Genomic DNA, 18920 nt, shown 5'->3' with positions numbered 1-18920 from the left:
TCCCCTGCCTGCCATCTCTTCCTAGACATTCCAGTCCTAAACCTGAAGCGGGGCCACAGTAGGTGGGGAGCCTCGCACGTCAAGGGGTGGGGCCAGAGAAGGAGGACAGTGGCTCCAAGTCAGAGACTGAGTGGGGAGGGGAGGGTGTCCACAGGGATGGCAGCCGGGCACTGAAGTGAAAGTGAAAGTAGCTCAGTCATGTCCAACTCTCTGAGACCCCATGAAATATAGAGTCCATAGAATTCTTCAGGCCAACGTACTGGAGTGGGTAGCTTTTTCCTACTCCAGGAGATCTTCCCAACCCAGGGATTCAACCCAGGTCTCCTGCATTGCAGGCAGATTCTTTACTAGCTGAGCCACAAGAGAAGCCCAAGAATCCTGGAGTGGGTAGCCTTTCCCTTCTTCAGGGGATCTTCCTGACCCAGAAATCGAACCAAGGTCTACTGCATTGCAGGCAGATTCTTTACCAACTGAGCTATCAGGGAAGCCCCTTTCACTTTCACTGGTAAGGGAACCCAAAATACTCACTTGTGATAGTGGCTTATAGGGTGACAGGGCATTGTGAGTGGAAAGGGATGGATTGTGGATTCGCTCCATAAAGGAGGATTGATAAGTAATAACATAGAAAGGATGATGGAAGCCAGCATTCTCACCATTGGAGAAGAAGTCACAGGTTCAGAGACTGAGAAACTTGACTAAACCCTGTGGAGTCACCGACTGAATTATCAGTGTAAATCCACACTTTCGTATGTAGATAGATGATAACAGGCCAGATGATATAGACAGATGACAAATAGATAAAGTTAAAGACAGGTGTGTGTGTGTGTGTGTGTGTGTGTGTGTGTGTGTGTAGCTACAGAAGCACATTATACCTGCTGCTTTCCACTGATGTAGTGTAGACACCTGAGCACCTCAGGGGTCTGGGATGGGGTTTTGCACATGCCCAGCCCAAAAGATCGGGGCTGGCGGCTGGTGTGGATCCTGGGTCTCAGGGCACCTCTGGCTGGAGCAGCTCTTTTGGGGGTTGAGGGGAAAGGCAGGACTTAGGCAATTGGAGTCTGCTGAGGTAGACCCCTGGGAAGTGATCAGCACCAAAATTTTCAGAGGTTTTCCAATGACTATGCTGGCACTTGGTTTCATCATAGCAAAGTTTCTGGGGTTTTCTGCAGAGCAGGGTACAGAGAACCATAGTCACTCCTGCTGCGTGGTTGACACTGGTAGTCCCTGCCCTTCTTTGTTCCTAGTTGTCTCTGGTTGTCTCGGCTCTGCCCGTCTCTGGGTGGGGTGAAAGCAAAGCAGGTCATTTGTGCAATGTTCTGAAAGGCTGGAGAAACTGGTTACTGATCCTGTTGTCTCTTTTAGTCTTTTTTTTTTTTTTCCAGCAAGGGAAAATGTCTCAAGCTGGGGAATTTCCTCTTGCTGCTGAGCAGTGCTGGCCTAGGGGAAGGGATAATGCAAACAAAATGCAACTCTTCTTACTCTTTTTGTGAACTGTTTTCAAGTGTGCTCTGTTGCATTGCTGACGCTTCTTAGACCTATTTTCATTTATTGTGAGCTGTCTAATTGTGAGACAACAAAATCTGGAGTCTCCACTCTGGTGCTGAGTCTCCTGTCTTGGAGATGTCACTTTGGTATTTCATCATTAAAGTGCTATTAGCTGTAGGTCTTTTTGTAGATGCTCTTTATCAAGTTGAGGAAATTTCTTTGTCTTCTTGTTTTGTGAGTTTTATCATGAATGAGTATTGGAGCAATCTATTCTAAAACAAAATATAAATTTGAAAGATTGAGGAAGTTTTCAAACAGGCTGTCTTCATATGTCTGTCCCAAGCTGGGAAATAGAATTATCTTCTTCCCCTTTCCATTCCTGGGGGAAAATGTAGGGGAAAATATTTTCCATGTCATTGTGCATATTTTTTCAGAATATGAAGTAGATTCATAAAATTTTGCGTAATTAGTACTTCTTAAAAAGCCCCCGCCATGTCAGCACATTCCTTTCTCCAGTTGATCAGGCTGTTGCTGCTGCTAAGTCGCGTCAGTTGTGTCCGACTCTGTGTGACCCCATAGACGTCAGCCCACCAGGCTGCCCTGTCCCTGGGATTCTCCAGTCAAGAACACTGCAGTGGGTTGCCATTTCCTTCTCCAGTGCATGAAAGTGAAAAGTGAAAGTGAAGTCGCTCAGTCGTGTTTGACTCTTAGCGACCCCATGGACTGCAGCCCACCAGGCTCCTCCATCCATGGGATTTTCCAGGCAAGAGTACTGGAGTTGGGTGCCGTTGCCTTCTCCATGATCAGGCTGTAAATATATGTAAAGACAGAAGTAATCTGAGGCAAAATACAGTCTGTCAAGGTTATCTCGGTGGCTGTCACCAATCCCTTTCTTCTCTGCATAGCCCAGGAAGATGAACTAGATGTTATTCCCTTCTATCCCCCTGGAAGAACCCTTTATGTACTACATGGGCCATTTGCATTTAAAAAGAGATTGGAATATGAAGGCTGGAAACACATCAAGTGCTGAATGTCTCTTCCACATTCATAGGAACCTATACATTCAGGATAAATGTTTATTGTGCATCTAGCACAGGGCCTGGTACCACATAGACAGTCACTAAAGATTTGTTGACTACATTGTCCCCAAATTATTAACACATTTACCACAACTGTTGAGACTTAGGTAGGGTTAAATTTGCTTTCAACTCTAGGTTTTTGGTCCAATGGGAATTATGAAAAATGCTGTTTCTGTGGCTGAGGATGAACAATGGAAGAGAATACGGACATTGCTGTCTCCAACCTTCACCAGTGGGAAGCTTAAGGAGGTAAGAAAAGAAGAGAGTTTTCCATGAATAGCTTAAATATTAGGATAGAAAATAAATTCATATCCCTGTCCAAGAGTGGTGTGCCAAATTTGAGTTTCCTAAAATGATTTTTATCTTCACATCCTAAAAGAGACATAGTCAGATTCATAATAAAATGTCACTTAAAGCTCCATGCCCCTGAAAACCAGGTTCTTCTAAAACTTGAGTCTCCACATTTAACTTCCAGTGCTGTTGTGTTTTGTGTCTAGATGTTCCCTATCATTGGGCAGTATGGGGATGTGTTGGTGAGGAACCTGAGGAAGGAAGCAGAGAAAGGCACGTCCATCAACATGAAAGAGTAAGTAGGGGTGAGGCTGCTGGTCCTCTGAGCTCCATGGAGACCCTTGTGTTTCATGCCTTGGAGCCAACTTCCTACTGCTGAGTTACTCTAGTGACCAGACAGAAGTAGGTGTATGGTGTTACAACTCCGACTGGCCACCCAGGCAAGAATGAGTGTTGGCTCATCAAAATATCAGAAGGTATCTTCTGTGTACATGAGCCAGGATTAACTTATCTGATTAAGTGTCACCTTGGGTATTCTGGGAGACAAAAATACAGTTTGGTCTTAAGTCAGGGAGCGTGATGCCTCCATCTCTGTTGTTTTTTTCCAAGATTGCTTTGGCTATTTATAGTCTTGTATGGTTCCATATAAATTTGAGGATTATTTGTTCTTATTCTATGTGAAGTAACACAGGTATTTTGATAGGGATCATGCTAGATCTATAGATTGCTTTGGGTAACATGGACATTTAGGCAATATTAATTGTCCCAATCCATGTACATGTGATATCTTTTCATTTCTTTGTATCACCTTCAATTTCCCACATTGTTTTATAGTTTTCATAGTATAGGTCTTTCACCTCCCTGGTTAAGTTTATCCCTCAGTGTCTTATTCTTTTTAATGTGATTTTAAACAGAACTGTTTTATTTTTTTCTGTTTCTGATAGTTCTTTATTACTGTATAGAAAAGTCCCAGATGTCTACAAATTAATCATGTACCTGTCACTTTACTAATTTATTTATTATAGATTTTTGGTGGAACTTCCGGGTTGCCTATATAAAATATTATTTCATCTGCAAATAGTAATAGTTTCACATGTTCCTTCCAATTAGGATGCCCTTTATTTCTTTTTCTTGTCTGATTCCTGTGGCTAGGACTTCCCACAGTATATTGAATAGAAGTGGAAAGAGTGGGCATCCACGTCTTGGTCCTGATTTTAGAGAGTACTGGCACAAAAGAGACACATATCAATTGAATAAAATTGATAGGCCCCAAATAAACTCATATACTTAGAGTCAATTGATCTATGATAAAGAAAGCAAGAATATACTATGGAAAAAAGACAGTCTCTTCAACAAGTGTACTAGGAAAACTGGACAACTACATGTAAAGAATGAAAATAGAACATTTTCTCATACGCTATAGAAAAACTAACTCAAAATGAATTAAAGATCTAAATGTAAGTCTGGAAACCATAAAAATATAGAAGAAACAATAGGCAGAATGCTCTTTGACATAAATCATAACAACATGTTTTTGGATTTAACTCTGAAGGCAAAGAAAACAAGAGCAAAAGTAAACAAATGACCTGAATTTTTCAGTTCAGTTCAGTCACTCAGTCGTGTCCGACTCTTTGCAACCCCATGAATTGCAGCATGCCAGGCCTCCCTGTCCATCACCAACTCCCAGATTTCACTCAAACTCACGTCCATCGAGTTGGTGATGCCATCCAGCCATCTCATATCTCATCCTCTGTCGTCCCCTTCTCCTCCTGCCCCCAATCCCTCCCAGCATCAGGGTCTTTTCCAATGAGTCAACTCTTTGCATGAGGTGGCCAAAATACTGGAGTTTCAGCTTCAGCATCATTCCTTCCAAAGAACACCCAGGACTGATCTTTAGAATGGACTGGTTGGATCTCCTTGCAGTCCAAAGGACTCTCAAGAGTCTTCTCCAACACCACTGTTCAAAAGCATCAATTCTTCGGCACTCAGCTTTCTTCACAGTCCAACTCTCACATCCATACATGACCACGGGAAAAACTATAGCCTTGACTAGATGGACCTTTGTTGGCAAAGTAATGTCTCAGCTTTTGAATACGCTATCTAGGTTGGTCATAACTTTCCTTCCAAGGAGTAAGTGTCTTTTAATTTCATGGCTGCAATCACCATCTGCAGTGGTTTTGGAGCCCCCCAAAATGAAGTCTGACACTGTTTCCACTGTTTCCCCATCTATTTCCCATGAAGTGATGGGACCAGATGCCATGATCTTCGTTTTCTGAATGTTGAGCTTGAAGCCAACTTTTTCACTCTCCTCTTTCACTTTCATCAAGAGGTTTTTAAATTCCTCTTCACTTTCTGCCATAAGGGTGGTGTCATCTGCATATCTGAGGTTATTGATATTTCTCCCGGCAATCTTGATTCCAGCGTGCGTTTCTTCCAGCCCAGCATTTCTCATGATGTACTCTGCATATAAGTTAAATAAGCAGGGTGACAATATACAGCCTTGACGTACTCCTTTTCCTATTTGGAACCAGTCTGTTGTTTCATGTCCAGTTCTGACTGTTGCTTCCTGACCTGCATATAGGTTTCTCAAGAGGCAGGTCAGGTGGTCTGGTATTCCCATCTCTTGAAGAAAATTCCACAGTTTATTGTGATCCACACAGTCAAAGGCTTTGGCATAGTCAATACAGACGAAATAGATGTTTTTCTGGAACTCTCTTGCTTTTTCCATGATCCAGCGGATGTTGGCAATTTGATCTCTGGTTCCTCTGCCTTTTCTAAAACCAGCTTGAATGTCAGGGAGTTCATGGTTCCCGTATTGCTGAAGCCTGGCTTGGAGAATTTTGAGCATTACTTTACTAGCATGTGAGATGAGTGCAACTGTGTGGTAGTTTGAGCATTCTTTGGCATTGCCTTTCTTTGGGATTGGAAGGAAAACTGACCTTTTCCAGTCCTGTGGCCACTGCTGAGTTTTCCAAATTTGTTGGCATATTGAGTGTAGCACTTTCACAGCATCATCTTTCAGGATTTGAAATAGCTCAACTGGAATTCCATCACCTCCACTACTAGCTTTGTTCATAGTGATGCTTTCTAAGGCCCACTTGACTTCACATTCCAGGATGTCTGGCTCTACATGGGTGATCAACCATCATGATTATCTGTGTCTTGAAGATCTTTTTTGTACAGTTCTTCTGTGTATTCTTGCCACCTCTTCTTAATATCTTCTGCTTCTGTTAAGTCCAGACCATTTCTGTCCTTTATCAAGCCCATCTTTGCATGAAATGTTCCCTTGGTATCTCTAATTTTCTTGAAGAGATCTCTAGTCTTTCCCATTCTGTTGGTTTCCTGTATTTCTTTGCATTGATTGCTGAAGAAGGCTCTCTTATCTCTTCTTGCTATTCTTTGGAACTCTGCATTCAGATGCTTATATCTTTCCTTTTCTCCTTTGTTTTTCACTTCTCTTCTTTTCCCAGCTATTTGTAAGGCCTCCCCCAGACAGCCATTTTGCTTTTTTGCATTTCTTTTCCATGGGGATGGTCTTGATCCCTGTCTCCTGTACTATGTCACGAACCTCCGTCCGTAGTTCATCAGGCACTCTATCTATCAGATCTAGGCCCTTAAATCTATTTCTCACTTCCACTGTGTAATCATAAGGGATTTGATTTAGGTCATACCTGAATGGTCTAGTGGTTTTCCCTGCTTTCCTAATTTTTTACTTTTATCTAATTGAACTTAAAAGTCTTTTACACAGTGAAGTAAAATATTGATAAGATGAAAAGACAGCCTAGTAAATGGACAGGAGAAGTAATTTGCAAATGATGTGATGATAAGAGATTAGTATCCAAAATATGTAAATGTCTCATACAACTCAATATCTAAATAACAAACAACCCAATGAAAAAATGGGCAGAAGATCTTAATAGACATTGTTTCAAGGGAAGATATACAGTTGAAAAGATGTTCAACATTGCAAATCATCTGAGAAATGCATATCAAAATCACAAAATCAGCCAACATCTGTAAGTTTGGGTGAGGATGTGGAGGAAAGGAAACCCTGGTACAAGGTTGGTGGACTGTAGATTGATGCAGCCACTGTGGGAAACCATATGGAGGTTTCTCCAAAAGCTTAAAGAGAACTATTGTCTGTGTTCCGTCATGTCCCACTCTCTGTGACCCCACAGACTGTAGCCCGCCAGGCTCCTCTGTCCATGGGATTTCCCAGGCAAGAATACTGGATTGGGTAGCCAATCCCTTCTGCAGGGGATCTTCCTGACCCAGGGATCGAACCCAAATCTCCTGCATTGCAGGCAGTTTCTTTACCATTGAGCCACCCAGGAAGCTAAGAACTGTCATATGATCCAGCAATTCCACCCTGGATATACATTCAGTGAAAACGAATACACTAATTTGAAAAGGTACATGCACCCCAATGTTTATATCAGCTTTACTTACAGTAGCCAAGATACAGAAGCAACGTAAGTATCTGTCAGTGGATGAATGCTTAAAGATGTGCCACATGCCTGTATACACACACACCCACAAGAAATATTACTGAGCCATAAAAAGAATGAAACTGTGCCATTTGCAACATGTATGGACCTAGAGGGTATTATGCCTAATGAAATAAGTTAGACAGAGAATGACAAATGTTGCATGTTATCATTTATACATGGAATCTAAAAATAAAATGAATAAATATCAGTATAACAAAACAGAAACAGTTTCACAGTGTAGAAAACAAAGTGGTGTTTACCAGTGGGAAGTAGGAAGGGGAGTGCACAATAGGTTAGAGGATTAAAAGTTACAGACTACAATGTATAACATAATTGTGCCACAGGGATAGATACATAACAAGGAATGTATTCAATATTTAATAATAACTTTAAATGGAGTATTTAAAATCGCTCTTCTACACCTGTAATTAATGTGATATTGTATGTCAACTCTGGTTTTGCTCTAAAAGGGAATCAGCTCTGAGCACAGGTTCTGTGGTGAGGTGAGACCCAGATCAATGTCCCCTTTCTTGGCTCCCCAGGAAGAGTGAATTTACTCCCTTTGCTCTGCTCAGACACAGTCCTTATACACCTTTTATTGCCCCTAGTCAAAGCACACCACTGTCCTTTGTCTGATTGTGGGTTCTGTCCTCCTATGACTGAGCTCCTTGAGTTTGGCGGTGGTGGGGGGGAGTCTAACTTGCCTTAGTGTCCCCATCCCCCCAGCACAGGGGCAGCTGCATCATTCACACTCATACCCACCTCAGGAGTGAGGGATAGTAGCAGACAGTCTTCTGCAATCCAGCAGGTGGTTCTGAGAGAGTATGGCTCTTGACTTGTCTTGCCTGGGCTTCTGATTATATATGATTTTATTGTTGACTCTGTTGGATATGGATACTCAACTGGTCCTGATTGTAATTGTCTATGTTTATCTTTCTCTACTCAGCGTCTTTGGGGCCTACAGCATGGATGTGATTACTAGCACATCATTTGGAGTGAATATTGATTCCCTTGGCAACCCACAAGATCCCTTTGTGGAGAATGCCAAGAAGCTCTTAAGATTTGATATCCTTGATCCGTTTCTTCTCTCAGTAGGTAAGTGTCCTGCTACATTTCTTTTTCTGTATTTCTCCCTCTGTCCCTTCTTCCCTCTTGTTCTTTCTTCCCCCTTCCTCCTTCCCTCCCTTCCTTCCTTCTTTTTCACAAGTTTATTGAGATATATTTCAATACATCAATTCACTGATTTAAAATATACAATAGAATGGTTTTTACAACCTAAGTGTCCATAGATGGATAAATGTAGAGGGAAAATGTAGTGTGTACACGCACACACACACACAACAGAATACTATTCAGCTGTGAAAAGGAAGGAAATCCTGCCATTTGCAGCAATGTGTCTGGACCTCAATGGAGGGTATTATGCTTAATGAGATAAGTCAGACAGAGAAAGACAAACACTTACATGTTGAATCAAAGGAAGAAATCCAAACTCATAGAAAAATGATGTCAGAGTTTTGGTTACCAAAGATAGGGTTTGGGAGATAGAATTGGATGATGGTGTTCAAAAGGTACAAATTTCAGTTATTACTTAAATCAATACTCCTGGTGTAATTTGCTTATAGCTATCCTGTTGTCTCAGCACCACTTATTGAAAAAGACTGTTTTGTCTCCATTGAGTGGTCTTAGAAACATTTTCAGTGTTCAGTTGACCATAGGCATGTGGGCTTATTTCTGCACTCAAAACTCTGTTCCATGAATCTGTATATCCATCCTTAGGCCAGAACCACTTTACCTTGATTAATGTAGCTTTATGGTAAGTCTTAAAATCAGGAAATGTGAGTCTTTATAACTTTTTTTTTTTCAGGAATGTTTCATCTTCTATGAGCCCCTTGCAATTTCATGTAAATTTAATCTAAGATAGTCAATTTCTTCAAAGAGGTCAGCTAGAGTTCTGAAAAGAAATGCCTTATATCAGTCGATTTGCCATCTTGACAATGTAAATGTTCTGATTCACGAACATGGCATGTTTTGCATTTACTTACATCTTTAACTTAGTTCAACGAGGTTTTATGGTCTTCAGAGTGTAAATTTTACATCTTTTATTTTATTCCTACTTATTCTATTCTTTTTGATGTTATAAATGGAGTGTTTTTTCAATGTGACTTTCAGATTATTTTTTTGCAATGTATAGAAATACAATTGATTTTGTATTTTGATCTTGTATCTTGAAACCTGGCTGAACTTGTTTATTAGTTCTAATAGGTTTTTAGTGACTTCCTTAGGATTCACTGTGTATGAGATCATGTTATCTGATGATAGAATTTTAGTCTTCATTTCCTATATGGATATATTTTATTTAATTTTCTTGATTAATTCTTCTGGTTAGAATGTCAGGTACAGTTTTGAGTAGAAGTGGTGAAAAGCCTTCCTTGTCCTATTCTTTTTTTAAATATAAATTTATTTATTTTAATTGGAGGTTAATTACTTTACAATATTGTATTGGTTTTGGCATATATCAACATGAATCTGCTAGTTTTGGGTAGAAGTGGTGAAAAAGGCTTCCTTGTCTTACACTTAATGTTAAAGAAACCATCCAGTTTTTCATATTAAGTATTAGTGTTAACTATGGGTTTACTTAAGTTGTTAACTATGGGTTTTTCATAGATTCCTTTTATCAAGTTGATGACAGACCCTTCTGTTCCTGTTTTCTGAGAGTTTTTTTAATCACAAGTGTGTATTGGATTTTTGTCACATGCTTCTTATGCACGTATTAGATAATTGTGTGGTCATTGTTTTTTACTCTGTTGAAAAGGCATATTATATAACCTTGCATTCCTGGGATAAAGTGTACTTATATATGATGTATACATCTTTGTATATATTAGTAGGTTCAGTTTGCTAGTATTTTCTTGAGGATTTGTGTATCCATGGTCGTAAGATACATTGATCTGTTGTTTTTTTTTTCCTCTAGTATCTTACTTTGTCTCTCACACCAGGTTAATACTGATCCTGAAGAATGACTTTCAAAGTATTCTGTCATCTTCTGTTTGTTGGATGAATTAGTGAAAAATTGATATTAATTCTTTAAATATTTGAGTAGTATTCAGCATTGAAACCATCTGCACCTGAGCTTTTCATTGTCAAATTGTGGGTAGTTTCTTGATTATCAAATCAAACTTTATATTTCTTATAGGTCTATTCACATTGTCTATTTCTTTTTGAGTAGTTTCTGTTTAATATTTTTCCAATTAATTAATTAATTTTAATTGGAGGATAATTAGTTTACAATATTGTGAGGTTTTTGTCATCCATCAATATGAATTGGCCACAGGGATACATGTGTCCACCCCATACTGAATCCTCCTCCTACACCTCTCTGCACCCTATCTTTTTGGGTTATACCAGAGCACCAGCTTTGGGTGCCCTGATTCATGCATCAAACTTGCACTGGTCATCTGTTTTACATATGATAATGTACATGTTTCGGTGCTATTCTCTCAAATCATCCCACCCTTGCCTTCTCCCACTGGGTCCTAAAGTCTCTTCTTTACATCTGCCTCCTTTGCTGCCCTGCATGTAAAATTGTTGGTACCTTCTTTCTAAATTCCATATATATGCATTGATATACAGTATTTTTCTTTCTCTTTCTGACTTATTTCACTTTGTATAATAGGTTCCAGGATCATCCACCTCATTATAACTGGCTCAAATGAATTTCTTTTTATAGTAAATAATATTCCATTGTGTATATGTACCATAATTTCCTTATGCATTCTTCTGCCGATGGACATCTAGGTTGCTTCCATGTCCTAGCTATTGTAAATAGTGCTGCCATGAACACTGGGGTAGTTCTTGTTTCCTTGGGTTGTATGCCCAGCAGTGGGATTGCTGGGTGGTATGGCAATTCTATTTTCAGTTTTAAAGGAATCTCCACACTGTTCTCCACAGTGGCTAGACCAGTTTGCATTCCCACCAACAGTTTATGACAGTTTCCTTTTCTCCACACCCTCTCCAACTTTATTGTTTGTAGACTTTTTGATAATGGATATTCTGACTGGTGTGAGATGATACCTCATTGTGGATTTGATTTACAGTTCTCTAATAATGAGTAAAGTTCAACATCCTTTCATGTTTTATTAGCCATCTGTATGTCTTCTTTGGAAAAATGTCTGTTTAGGTCTTTTGCCCAGTTTTTGATTGGGTTCTTCATTTTTCTGATATTGAGCTGCATGAGCTGCTTGTATTTTTTTGAGATTAATTATTTTTCAGTTGCTTCATTTGTTTTTATTATATTCTCCCATTCTGAGGGCTGTCTTTTCACCTTCATTATAGTTTCCTTCATTTGCAAAAGTTTTTAAGTTTAATTAAGTTCCATTTGTTAATTTTTGGTTTTATTGCCATTACTCTTGGAGGCCAGTCATAGAGGATCTTGGAGTGATTTATGTCAGAGAGTGTTCTGCCTTTGTTTTCCTCTACTTATAGTTTCTGGTCTTATATTTAGGCCTTTCATACACTTTTAGTTTATTTTTGTGTATGGTGTTAGAAAGTGTTCTAGTTTCATTCTTTTACACATAGTGAACCAGTTTTCCCACCACCAATTGTTGAAGAGACTGTCTTTTCTCCATGGTATATTTTTGCCTCCTTTGTCAAAGATAAGTTGTCCATGCTGCTGCTGCTGCTGCTAAGTCGCTTCAGTTGTGTCTGACTCTGTGTGACACCATAGATGGCAGCCCACCAGGCTCCACCATCCCTGGGATTCTCCAGGCAAGAACACTGGAGTGGGTTGCCATTTCCTTCTCCAATGCATGAAAGTGAAAAGTGAAAGTGAAGTCGCTCAGTCGTGTCCGACTCTTCACGACCCCATGGACTGTAGCCTACCAGACTCCTCCATCCATGGGGTTTTCCAGGCAAGAGTACTGGAGTGGGGTGCCATTGCCTTCTCCTAAGTTGTCCATAGGTACATAGATAAGTTGTCCATAGGTGCATGGATATATCTCTGAACTTTCAAATTTGTTCCATTGATCTATATTGATTTCTATCTTTGTGCCAGTATCATACTGTCTTGATGACTGTAGCTCTGGTGGCTTAGACAAGAAAGATTCTGCATACAATGCAGGAGACCTGGGTTCAGTTCCTGGGTTGGGAAGATCCCATGGTGAAAGAAATGGCAACCCACTCCAGTATTCTTGCCTGGAGAATCCCATGGACAGAGAAGCCTAGCAAAACTATACACCATGGGGCCACAAAAAGTCAGACAGGACTGAGCAACTAATACTCTCACCTTCTTTCAGTATAGTCTGAAGTCAGGAAGTTTGATTCCTTCAGTTCCATTCTTCTTTCTCAAGATTGCTTTGAAAGCGTTTCCTTTAAAATCAGAAACAAGACAAGGGTCTCTACTTTCACCACTACTATTCAACACAGTTTTGGAAGTCCTAGCCACAGCAATCAGAGAAGAAAAAGAAATAAAAGGAATCCAGATGGAAAAGAAGAAGTAAAATTCACACTGTTTGCAGATGACATGATCCTCAACATACAAAACCCTAAAGATGCCACCAGAAATTAATATAGTAAAGTCTCAGGATATAAAATTAATTCACAGAAATCCCTTGCATTCCTATATACTAACAATGAAAAATCAGAAAGGGAAATTAAGGAAACAATCCTATTCATCTTGAAACAAAAAGAATAAAATAGTTAGGAATAAATTTACCTAAAGAAACAAAAGTCCTGTATACAGAAAACTATAAAACACTGATGATATTGAAAAGATGCTCAACATCACTCATTATCAGAGAAATGCAAATCAAAACCACAGTGAGGTACTGTTTCACTCCAGTCAGAATGGCTGCTATCCAAAAGTCTACAAGCAATAAATGCTGGAGAGGGTGTGGAGAAAAGGGAACCCTCTTACGCTGTTGGTGGGAATGCAAACTAGTACAGCCACTATGGAGAACAGTGTGGAGATTCATTAAAAAACTGGAAATAGAACTGTCATACGACCCAGCAATCCCACTGCTGGGCATACACACCGAGGAAACCAGAAGTGAAAGAGACATGTGTACCCCAATGTTCATCGCAGCACTGTTTATAATAGCCAAGACATGGAAGCAACCTAGATGTCCATCATCAGATGAATGGATAAGAAAGCTGTGGTACATATACACAATGGAGTATTACTCAGCCGTTAAAAAGAATACATTTGAATAAGTTCTAATGAGGTGGATGAAAATGAAGCCTATTATACAGAGTGAAGTAAGCCAGAAAGAAAAACACCAATACAGTATACTAATGCATATATATGGAATTTAGAAAGATGGTAACAATAACCTTGTATGCAAGACAGCAAAAGAGACACAGATGTATAAAACAGTCTTTTGGACTCTGTGGGAGAGAGCGAGGGTGGGATGATTTGAGAAACCTATATGCAGGTCAGGAAGCAACAGTTAGAACTGGACATGGAACAACAACAGACTGGTTCCAAATAGGAAAAGGAGTACATCAAGGCTGTATATTGTCACCCTGCTTATTTAACTTATATGCAGGGTACATCATGAGAAACACTGGACTGGAAGAAACACAAGCTGGAATCAAGATTGCCGGGAGATACCACCTTTATGGCCACCTTTTACTATACTACCTTTTACTATACTGATTCTTATAATAAAGTGAAGAGGAACTAAAAAGCCTCTTGATGAAAGTGAAAGAGGAGAGTGAAAACGTTGGCTTAAAGCTCAACATTCAGAAAACGAAGATCATGGCATCTGGCCCTATCACTTCATGGGAAATAGATGGGGAAACAGTGGAAAGAGTGTCAAACTTTACTTTTTGGGGCTCCAAAATCACTGCAGATGGTGGTTGCAGGCATGAAATTAAAAGATTAAAAGGTTTCTCAAGAAGCAGGTCAGGTGGTCTGTTATTCCCATCTGCTGAAGAAAATTCCACAGTTTATTGTGATCCACACAGTCAAAGGCTTTGGCATAGTCAATACAGATGAAATAGATGTTTTTCTGGAACTCTCTCGCTTTTTCCATGATCCAGTGGATGTTGGCAATTTGATCTCTGGTTCCTCTGCCTTTTCTAAAACCAGCTTGAACATCAGGAAGTTCATGGTTCCTGTATTGCTGAAGCCTGGCTTGGAGAATTTTGAGCATTACTTTACCAGCGTGTGAGATGAGTGCAATTGTGAGGTATTTTGAGCATTCTTTGGCATTGCCTTTTTTTGGGATTGGAATGAAAACTGACCATTTCCAGTCCTGTGGCCACTGCTGAGTTTTCCAAATTTGCTTATTGTCTCTATTTCATTAGTTTCTGCTCTTGTCTTTATTACTTTCTTCTTTCATCTAGATTTAGGTTGAATTTGCTCTTCTTTTTTCAGTGAGTTAGGGTGGAAAGTTAGGTTCATGACTTGAGATCTTTGTTCTTTTTAAAAAGTAGACATTTATAGCTTTAAACTTTTCCATGAGCAATGTTTTTCCTATATTCCATTCATTTTCATAAGTAATAGTTTCATTTTTCTTTATTTCAAAGTAATTCCTAAAAAAAAAAAAGTTATTCCTGGTTTCATTTTTTATATTGTATACAGCTCATTGGTTATTTAGGAGTGTATTAATTTCCATTATTTGTGAATTTCCCAATTTTTGTTATTGATTTTCAATTTAATTCCATTATGGCTGAAAGGCACATACTGTTTTATTTCTATCTTGAATTGTTGTTTGAATGAAATGGTTAATTAGAGTAGCAGACTATTGTGGTTTATCCAAAGAGACTCTAATCAAATAGATTAAAAAAAACTACCAATTTAAGGAATATAATTCTGTTTCCTTGATCATTCCAAAAGGCAGAAGGGACTACTGATTTCACTGCTATAGTGAAGGCCCCATAAGTGGACTTGGCCTTGCTCAGTCACTGGCTTGGAAGTCTGAGCAAAGGTCACAATGGGAGTGATTCTGATCTTTCTCTGATAGATAGAGCAAATTATACTTGCTGTGTAAATTTTGATTTTTTACTGTGCTTTTCTTTTATGTTTTCTCTTCAGCACTCTTTCCATTCCTTATCCCAATCTTTGAAGTATTAAATATCAGCATGTTTCCAAAAAGTGCTGTGAATTTTTTGGCAACATCCGTAAAAAACATAAAAGAAAGTCGCCTCAAAGATATTCAAAAGGTAAAATCTGGTGGTGGTTACATGAGGGTGTTCACTTTTCAAAAATTTATTTACCTCCACACATGTGATTTGTGTACTTCTCTGCAGTTTTAAAAAGATAGGTAGAGAAGTATAGATTTTAGAACTGGGGAGTTATTAATACATCGTTGTGGAGGGATGAGGAAGGTGGAGGTTGGGGAAGAAAGAAGAACATGAGTCAGAGAGTGTTGTTGAGATTTAACTGTAGGCATGCACATTAGTGTGTCATTGCATGAATATTGTTGAGATAAAAGCTTTACCACTTCCATTCAATAAACTGTTAAAGGATAAGAATTAGTTTAAAAATGATTTTACGGATATTGTAATTTCCCCAATGTTACACTGGTAAAGAATCCACTTTGATTCCAATACTCCTATTTTATAGACTGTGCAATGGAAAGCCCCATCAGTCAGTTGGTGGAGTGACTTCTGTGTTAAATTGCAGCCCTCTCCTAGTCTGGCATGGGCAGGGGTTTCCTCTGGGCTGTGAGGCGGCAAGCTGTTTAACCCACCTTTGCCTCCATGAGGCCTGAGACACAAGCTTGTCTGCAGGTCAGGGGAACAGAGGGTTTTGTACCTAGGATGTCACTGAAAAGGGTCAAGGCCTTGAAAATGCTTCTATAACAGCTGCCAATATACTTTGCACCTGTGAGGGGGTTAATTTGTGTGGTAATTCATTAGGAATTTAAATTGGAAGGAAAAGAAGGATCCAAGTTATGGACTTTCTCCTGAACAAACAGGTGTGACAGGAGAGACAGCAGGAACTCTTTGGCAAGGGAGCTGTTTCAAAAGCCAGAGAAACCAAAGATCAGAGAGAGTGAGGACCAAAAAGCACTGACATGCTGGCGGGTTTCTTTCTGTGAAACATCATGTTCTCCAAGGTCTGTAGGTGAATGTTAGTTCACTGAGGACTCAGGCAATACTAGTCAGACTTCTGCTCTTTAAGGGGCCATACTCTCAGGAAAGAGGATAAATACTGCACTCCTGATTTGTCTATAATTTCACAAGTAACTTTCTTTCATAGAAATTCTTTCTGCTTACAGCCACGTGTGGATTTTCTTCAGCTGATGATTAACTCCCAGAATTCCAAAGAAACAGATAATCATAAAGGTAATCAAGGAGAGCTTCAGACGGGCCACAGTGGGGAGATGCAGAGGTAGGGGGCAGTTCTGAAAATGTGCAGGAAGTTTTCCAGGCAGATGGGAATTTCTGCCAAATTGAAGAAGACACTTGTGCAGAAAGAAAGAGTAGACCGTGGTACTTCCTAGAAGTTTGCAGGCACAACTTTGTTCAGAGCTTGAAGGGCAAGTATAACAAGGATGTCATGCCCAAAAGTCAGTTATGATGTGGATCACTACAGCTGAACCTCTGGGGAGCTTAGTTCCGATATCAATTCTCAGGCTCCTCCAGACCCACCAAGTCAGAACCTCTGTCTGAATATTTGCATCAAGGCTTTATCCCTTCATTCATCAGGGGGCACATTGCCCCAGTGTTGGTGACCTTAACTTGGAACACTTTTAAACTTGTTTTCACCAGCTTACTCTACTGTAAAGTATAATTTTTCCCCCTTTGTTGTTAACATGTAATTTCTGGGAGAAGACTTTGAGACTGTAAATATTCTATTCCTCTTCAAGTTGTCACCCACTGGACATTCATGGATGTCACCCATTCATGGATGGCTTTTGACCGAAACCATTGTTACTATGATGATTAAAACATGCCTTTCTAAACCCATCATTCTTCTGTATTTATGAGCTGATGTTGTTTCATAGGGAGAGCTTTCCATTCTCCCCCAATCATTTATTTATTTATATCAGTATATCTCATGAATAGCTAACTTACTCTCTCACATCACTCTTCATTGTGATTACAATTTGCTCAGGTTTGTCCACTGGAGCCCTTTCAAGTGGGCTCCTATATACATACTACTTTTTTCTCCTGAAAAATGTTTTCAATAGGCCATTTTATTTTGGCAGAAATTAAAAAATCTTAGTTGAAGAGTACAGAGTTTCCCAATATTCATTCTGCCCCCACCTACATATAGCCTTCCTCAATATCTGAAGTCCATACTGGAGTGATACACTTGTTATAATCAATGAACCTACACTGATACATTATTATCACCCAAAGACAATAGTTCACACCTGGATCCAATCTTGATATTGTACATTCTATGGGTTTTGATAAATGTATAATGATGTGTGTCCACCACTGTGGTATACAGAGTATCCTGTATCCTTTTCATTTATCATTTTCCAAGAACTTCCTCATTTCCTAATGCAAGGCATTCCAGCTTTCTCTTCTATTTCCCCTGGAATCAGCCATTTCTTTAAGTAGTTCTGGTTCCATTTAGTGAGAAATGGTATTTAGAACCCAAAATTTGGATTCTCAAAATGCTCATTGCTACTAAGGTTTCTTTGCTTCTAGATCATCGGTGGACAACTTTCAGAACATCAACTACTTTTACCCAGGTGTAAAAATAAAAAAGATTTCTATATCTACCTCAAATCACTGATATAAACATGTTCTCTCTCTCTCAAACAAAAAGACCCTGGTGTGTTTTAATTCCGTGACATGAATACTAATATATGATTAATTTAAAGCTACCAATGGATTGATAACCTCACAAAATTTGTGATAATTTGTGATAACCTCACAAAATTATTAATTTTATAAAATTGGTTCTTGAAAGCAGGGATAAACTGACTCCAGCCCATTCTCAATATGTCTATTCCTGTATGTACACCTACTTATATCTATCTATTATTATCATTTATCATTTTTCCAAGTACATTATTCAGTACAATGTTCTGTGATGAAGGATATGTTCTGTGATGAAGGATATATTCTATATCTGCTCTGTTCAATATAGTAATCACTAGACATAAGTTTCTGTTGAGGATTTGACATGAGACTGAGTGAGTGAATGTGAAGTCACTCAGTTGTGTCCGACTCTTTGCAACCCATGGACTGTAGCCTACCAGGCTCCTCTGTCCATGGGATTTTCCAGGCAAGAGTACTGGATTGGGTTGCCATTTCCTTCTCTAGGAGATCCTCCCAACCTGGGGACGGAACTAACAAAGATCCTACTTCAGTCCCATCAAATAGCTGAGAGCCTGAGCATGTTTGGTCTCTCGGGAGAAAATAAAAATGGAGACCAGTGTATAATCACAGGGCTGTTTGATAAGAGTAAAGAAGAGCAGAAAGAGGGGGTGTGTACTGAGAGGATGATCTTCAGGCCGGAGTTGAATCAGCATTGCTAATTCTACTCCCTGGACCTAATTTTTCTATATTTCACACTGGCCTATGTCCTTCTATGCACACATTCTTTCTTCTGCTATTTTAACGCCACTGATTAGACTAGGATCGTCACAACTCTTCAAGCTTTTTGTTG

The 18920-nt window shown here is 39.4% G+C and overlaps 1 protein-coding gene across 1 annotated transcript in view; it reads left to right on the top strand.

The window, feature by feature from the left end:
- Positions 1-18920, top strand: part of LOC120879796 (cytochrome P450 3A24-like) — a 36706-nt gene that overhangs the window by 9350 nt on the left and 8436 nt on the right. Inside the window, exons 5-9 of the mRNA XM_040262805.1 lie at positions 2700-2813; positions 3062-3150; positions 8292-8440; positions 15381-15508; positions 16570-16636. Coding sequence (XP_040118739.1) covers positions 2700-2813; positions 3062-3150; positions 8292-8440; positions 15381-15508; positions 16570-16636 — 547 coding nt within the window. The remainder of the gene's footprint in view (positions 1-2699; positions 2814-3061; positions 3151-8291; positions 8441-15380; positions 15509-16569; positions 16637-18920) is intronic.

This window comes from Oryx dammah, unplaced genomic scaffold (genome assembly GCF_014754425.2).
Source record: "Oryx dammah isolate SB20612 unplaced genomic scaffold, SCBI_Odam_1.1 HiC_scaffold_2, whole genome shotgun sequence".
In the NCBI taxonomy this organism is placed as follows: Eukaryota; Metazoa; Chordata; class Mammalia; order Artiodactyla; family Bovidae; genus Oryx; species Oryx dammah.
Note: the sequence above shows the minus strand (reverse complement) of the source record. Positions and strands in the feature narration are given on the sequence as shown.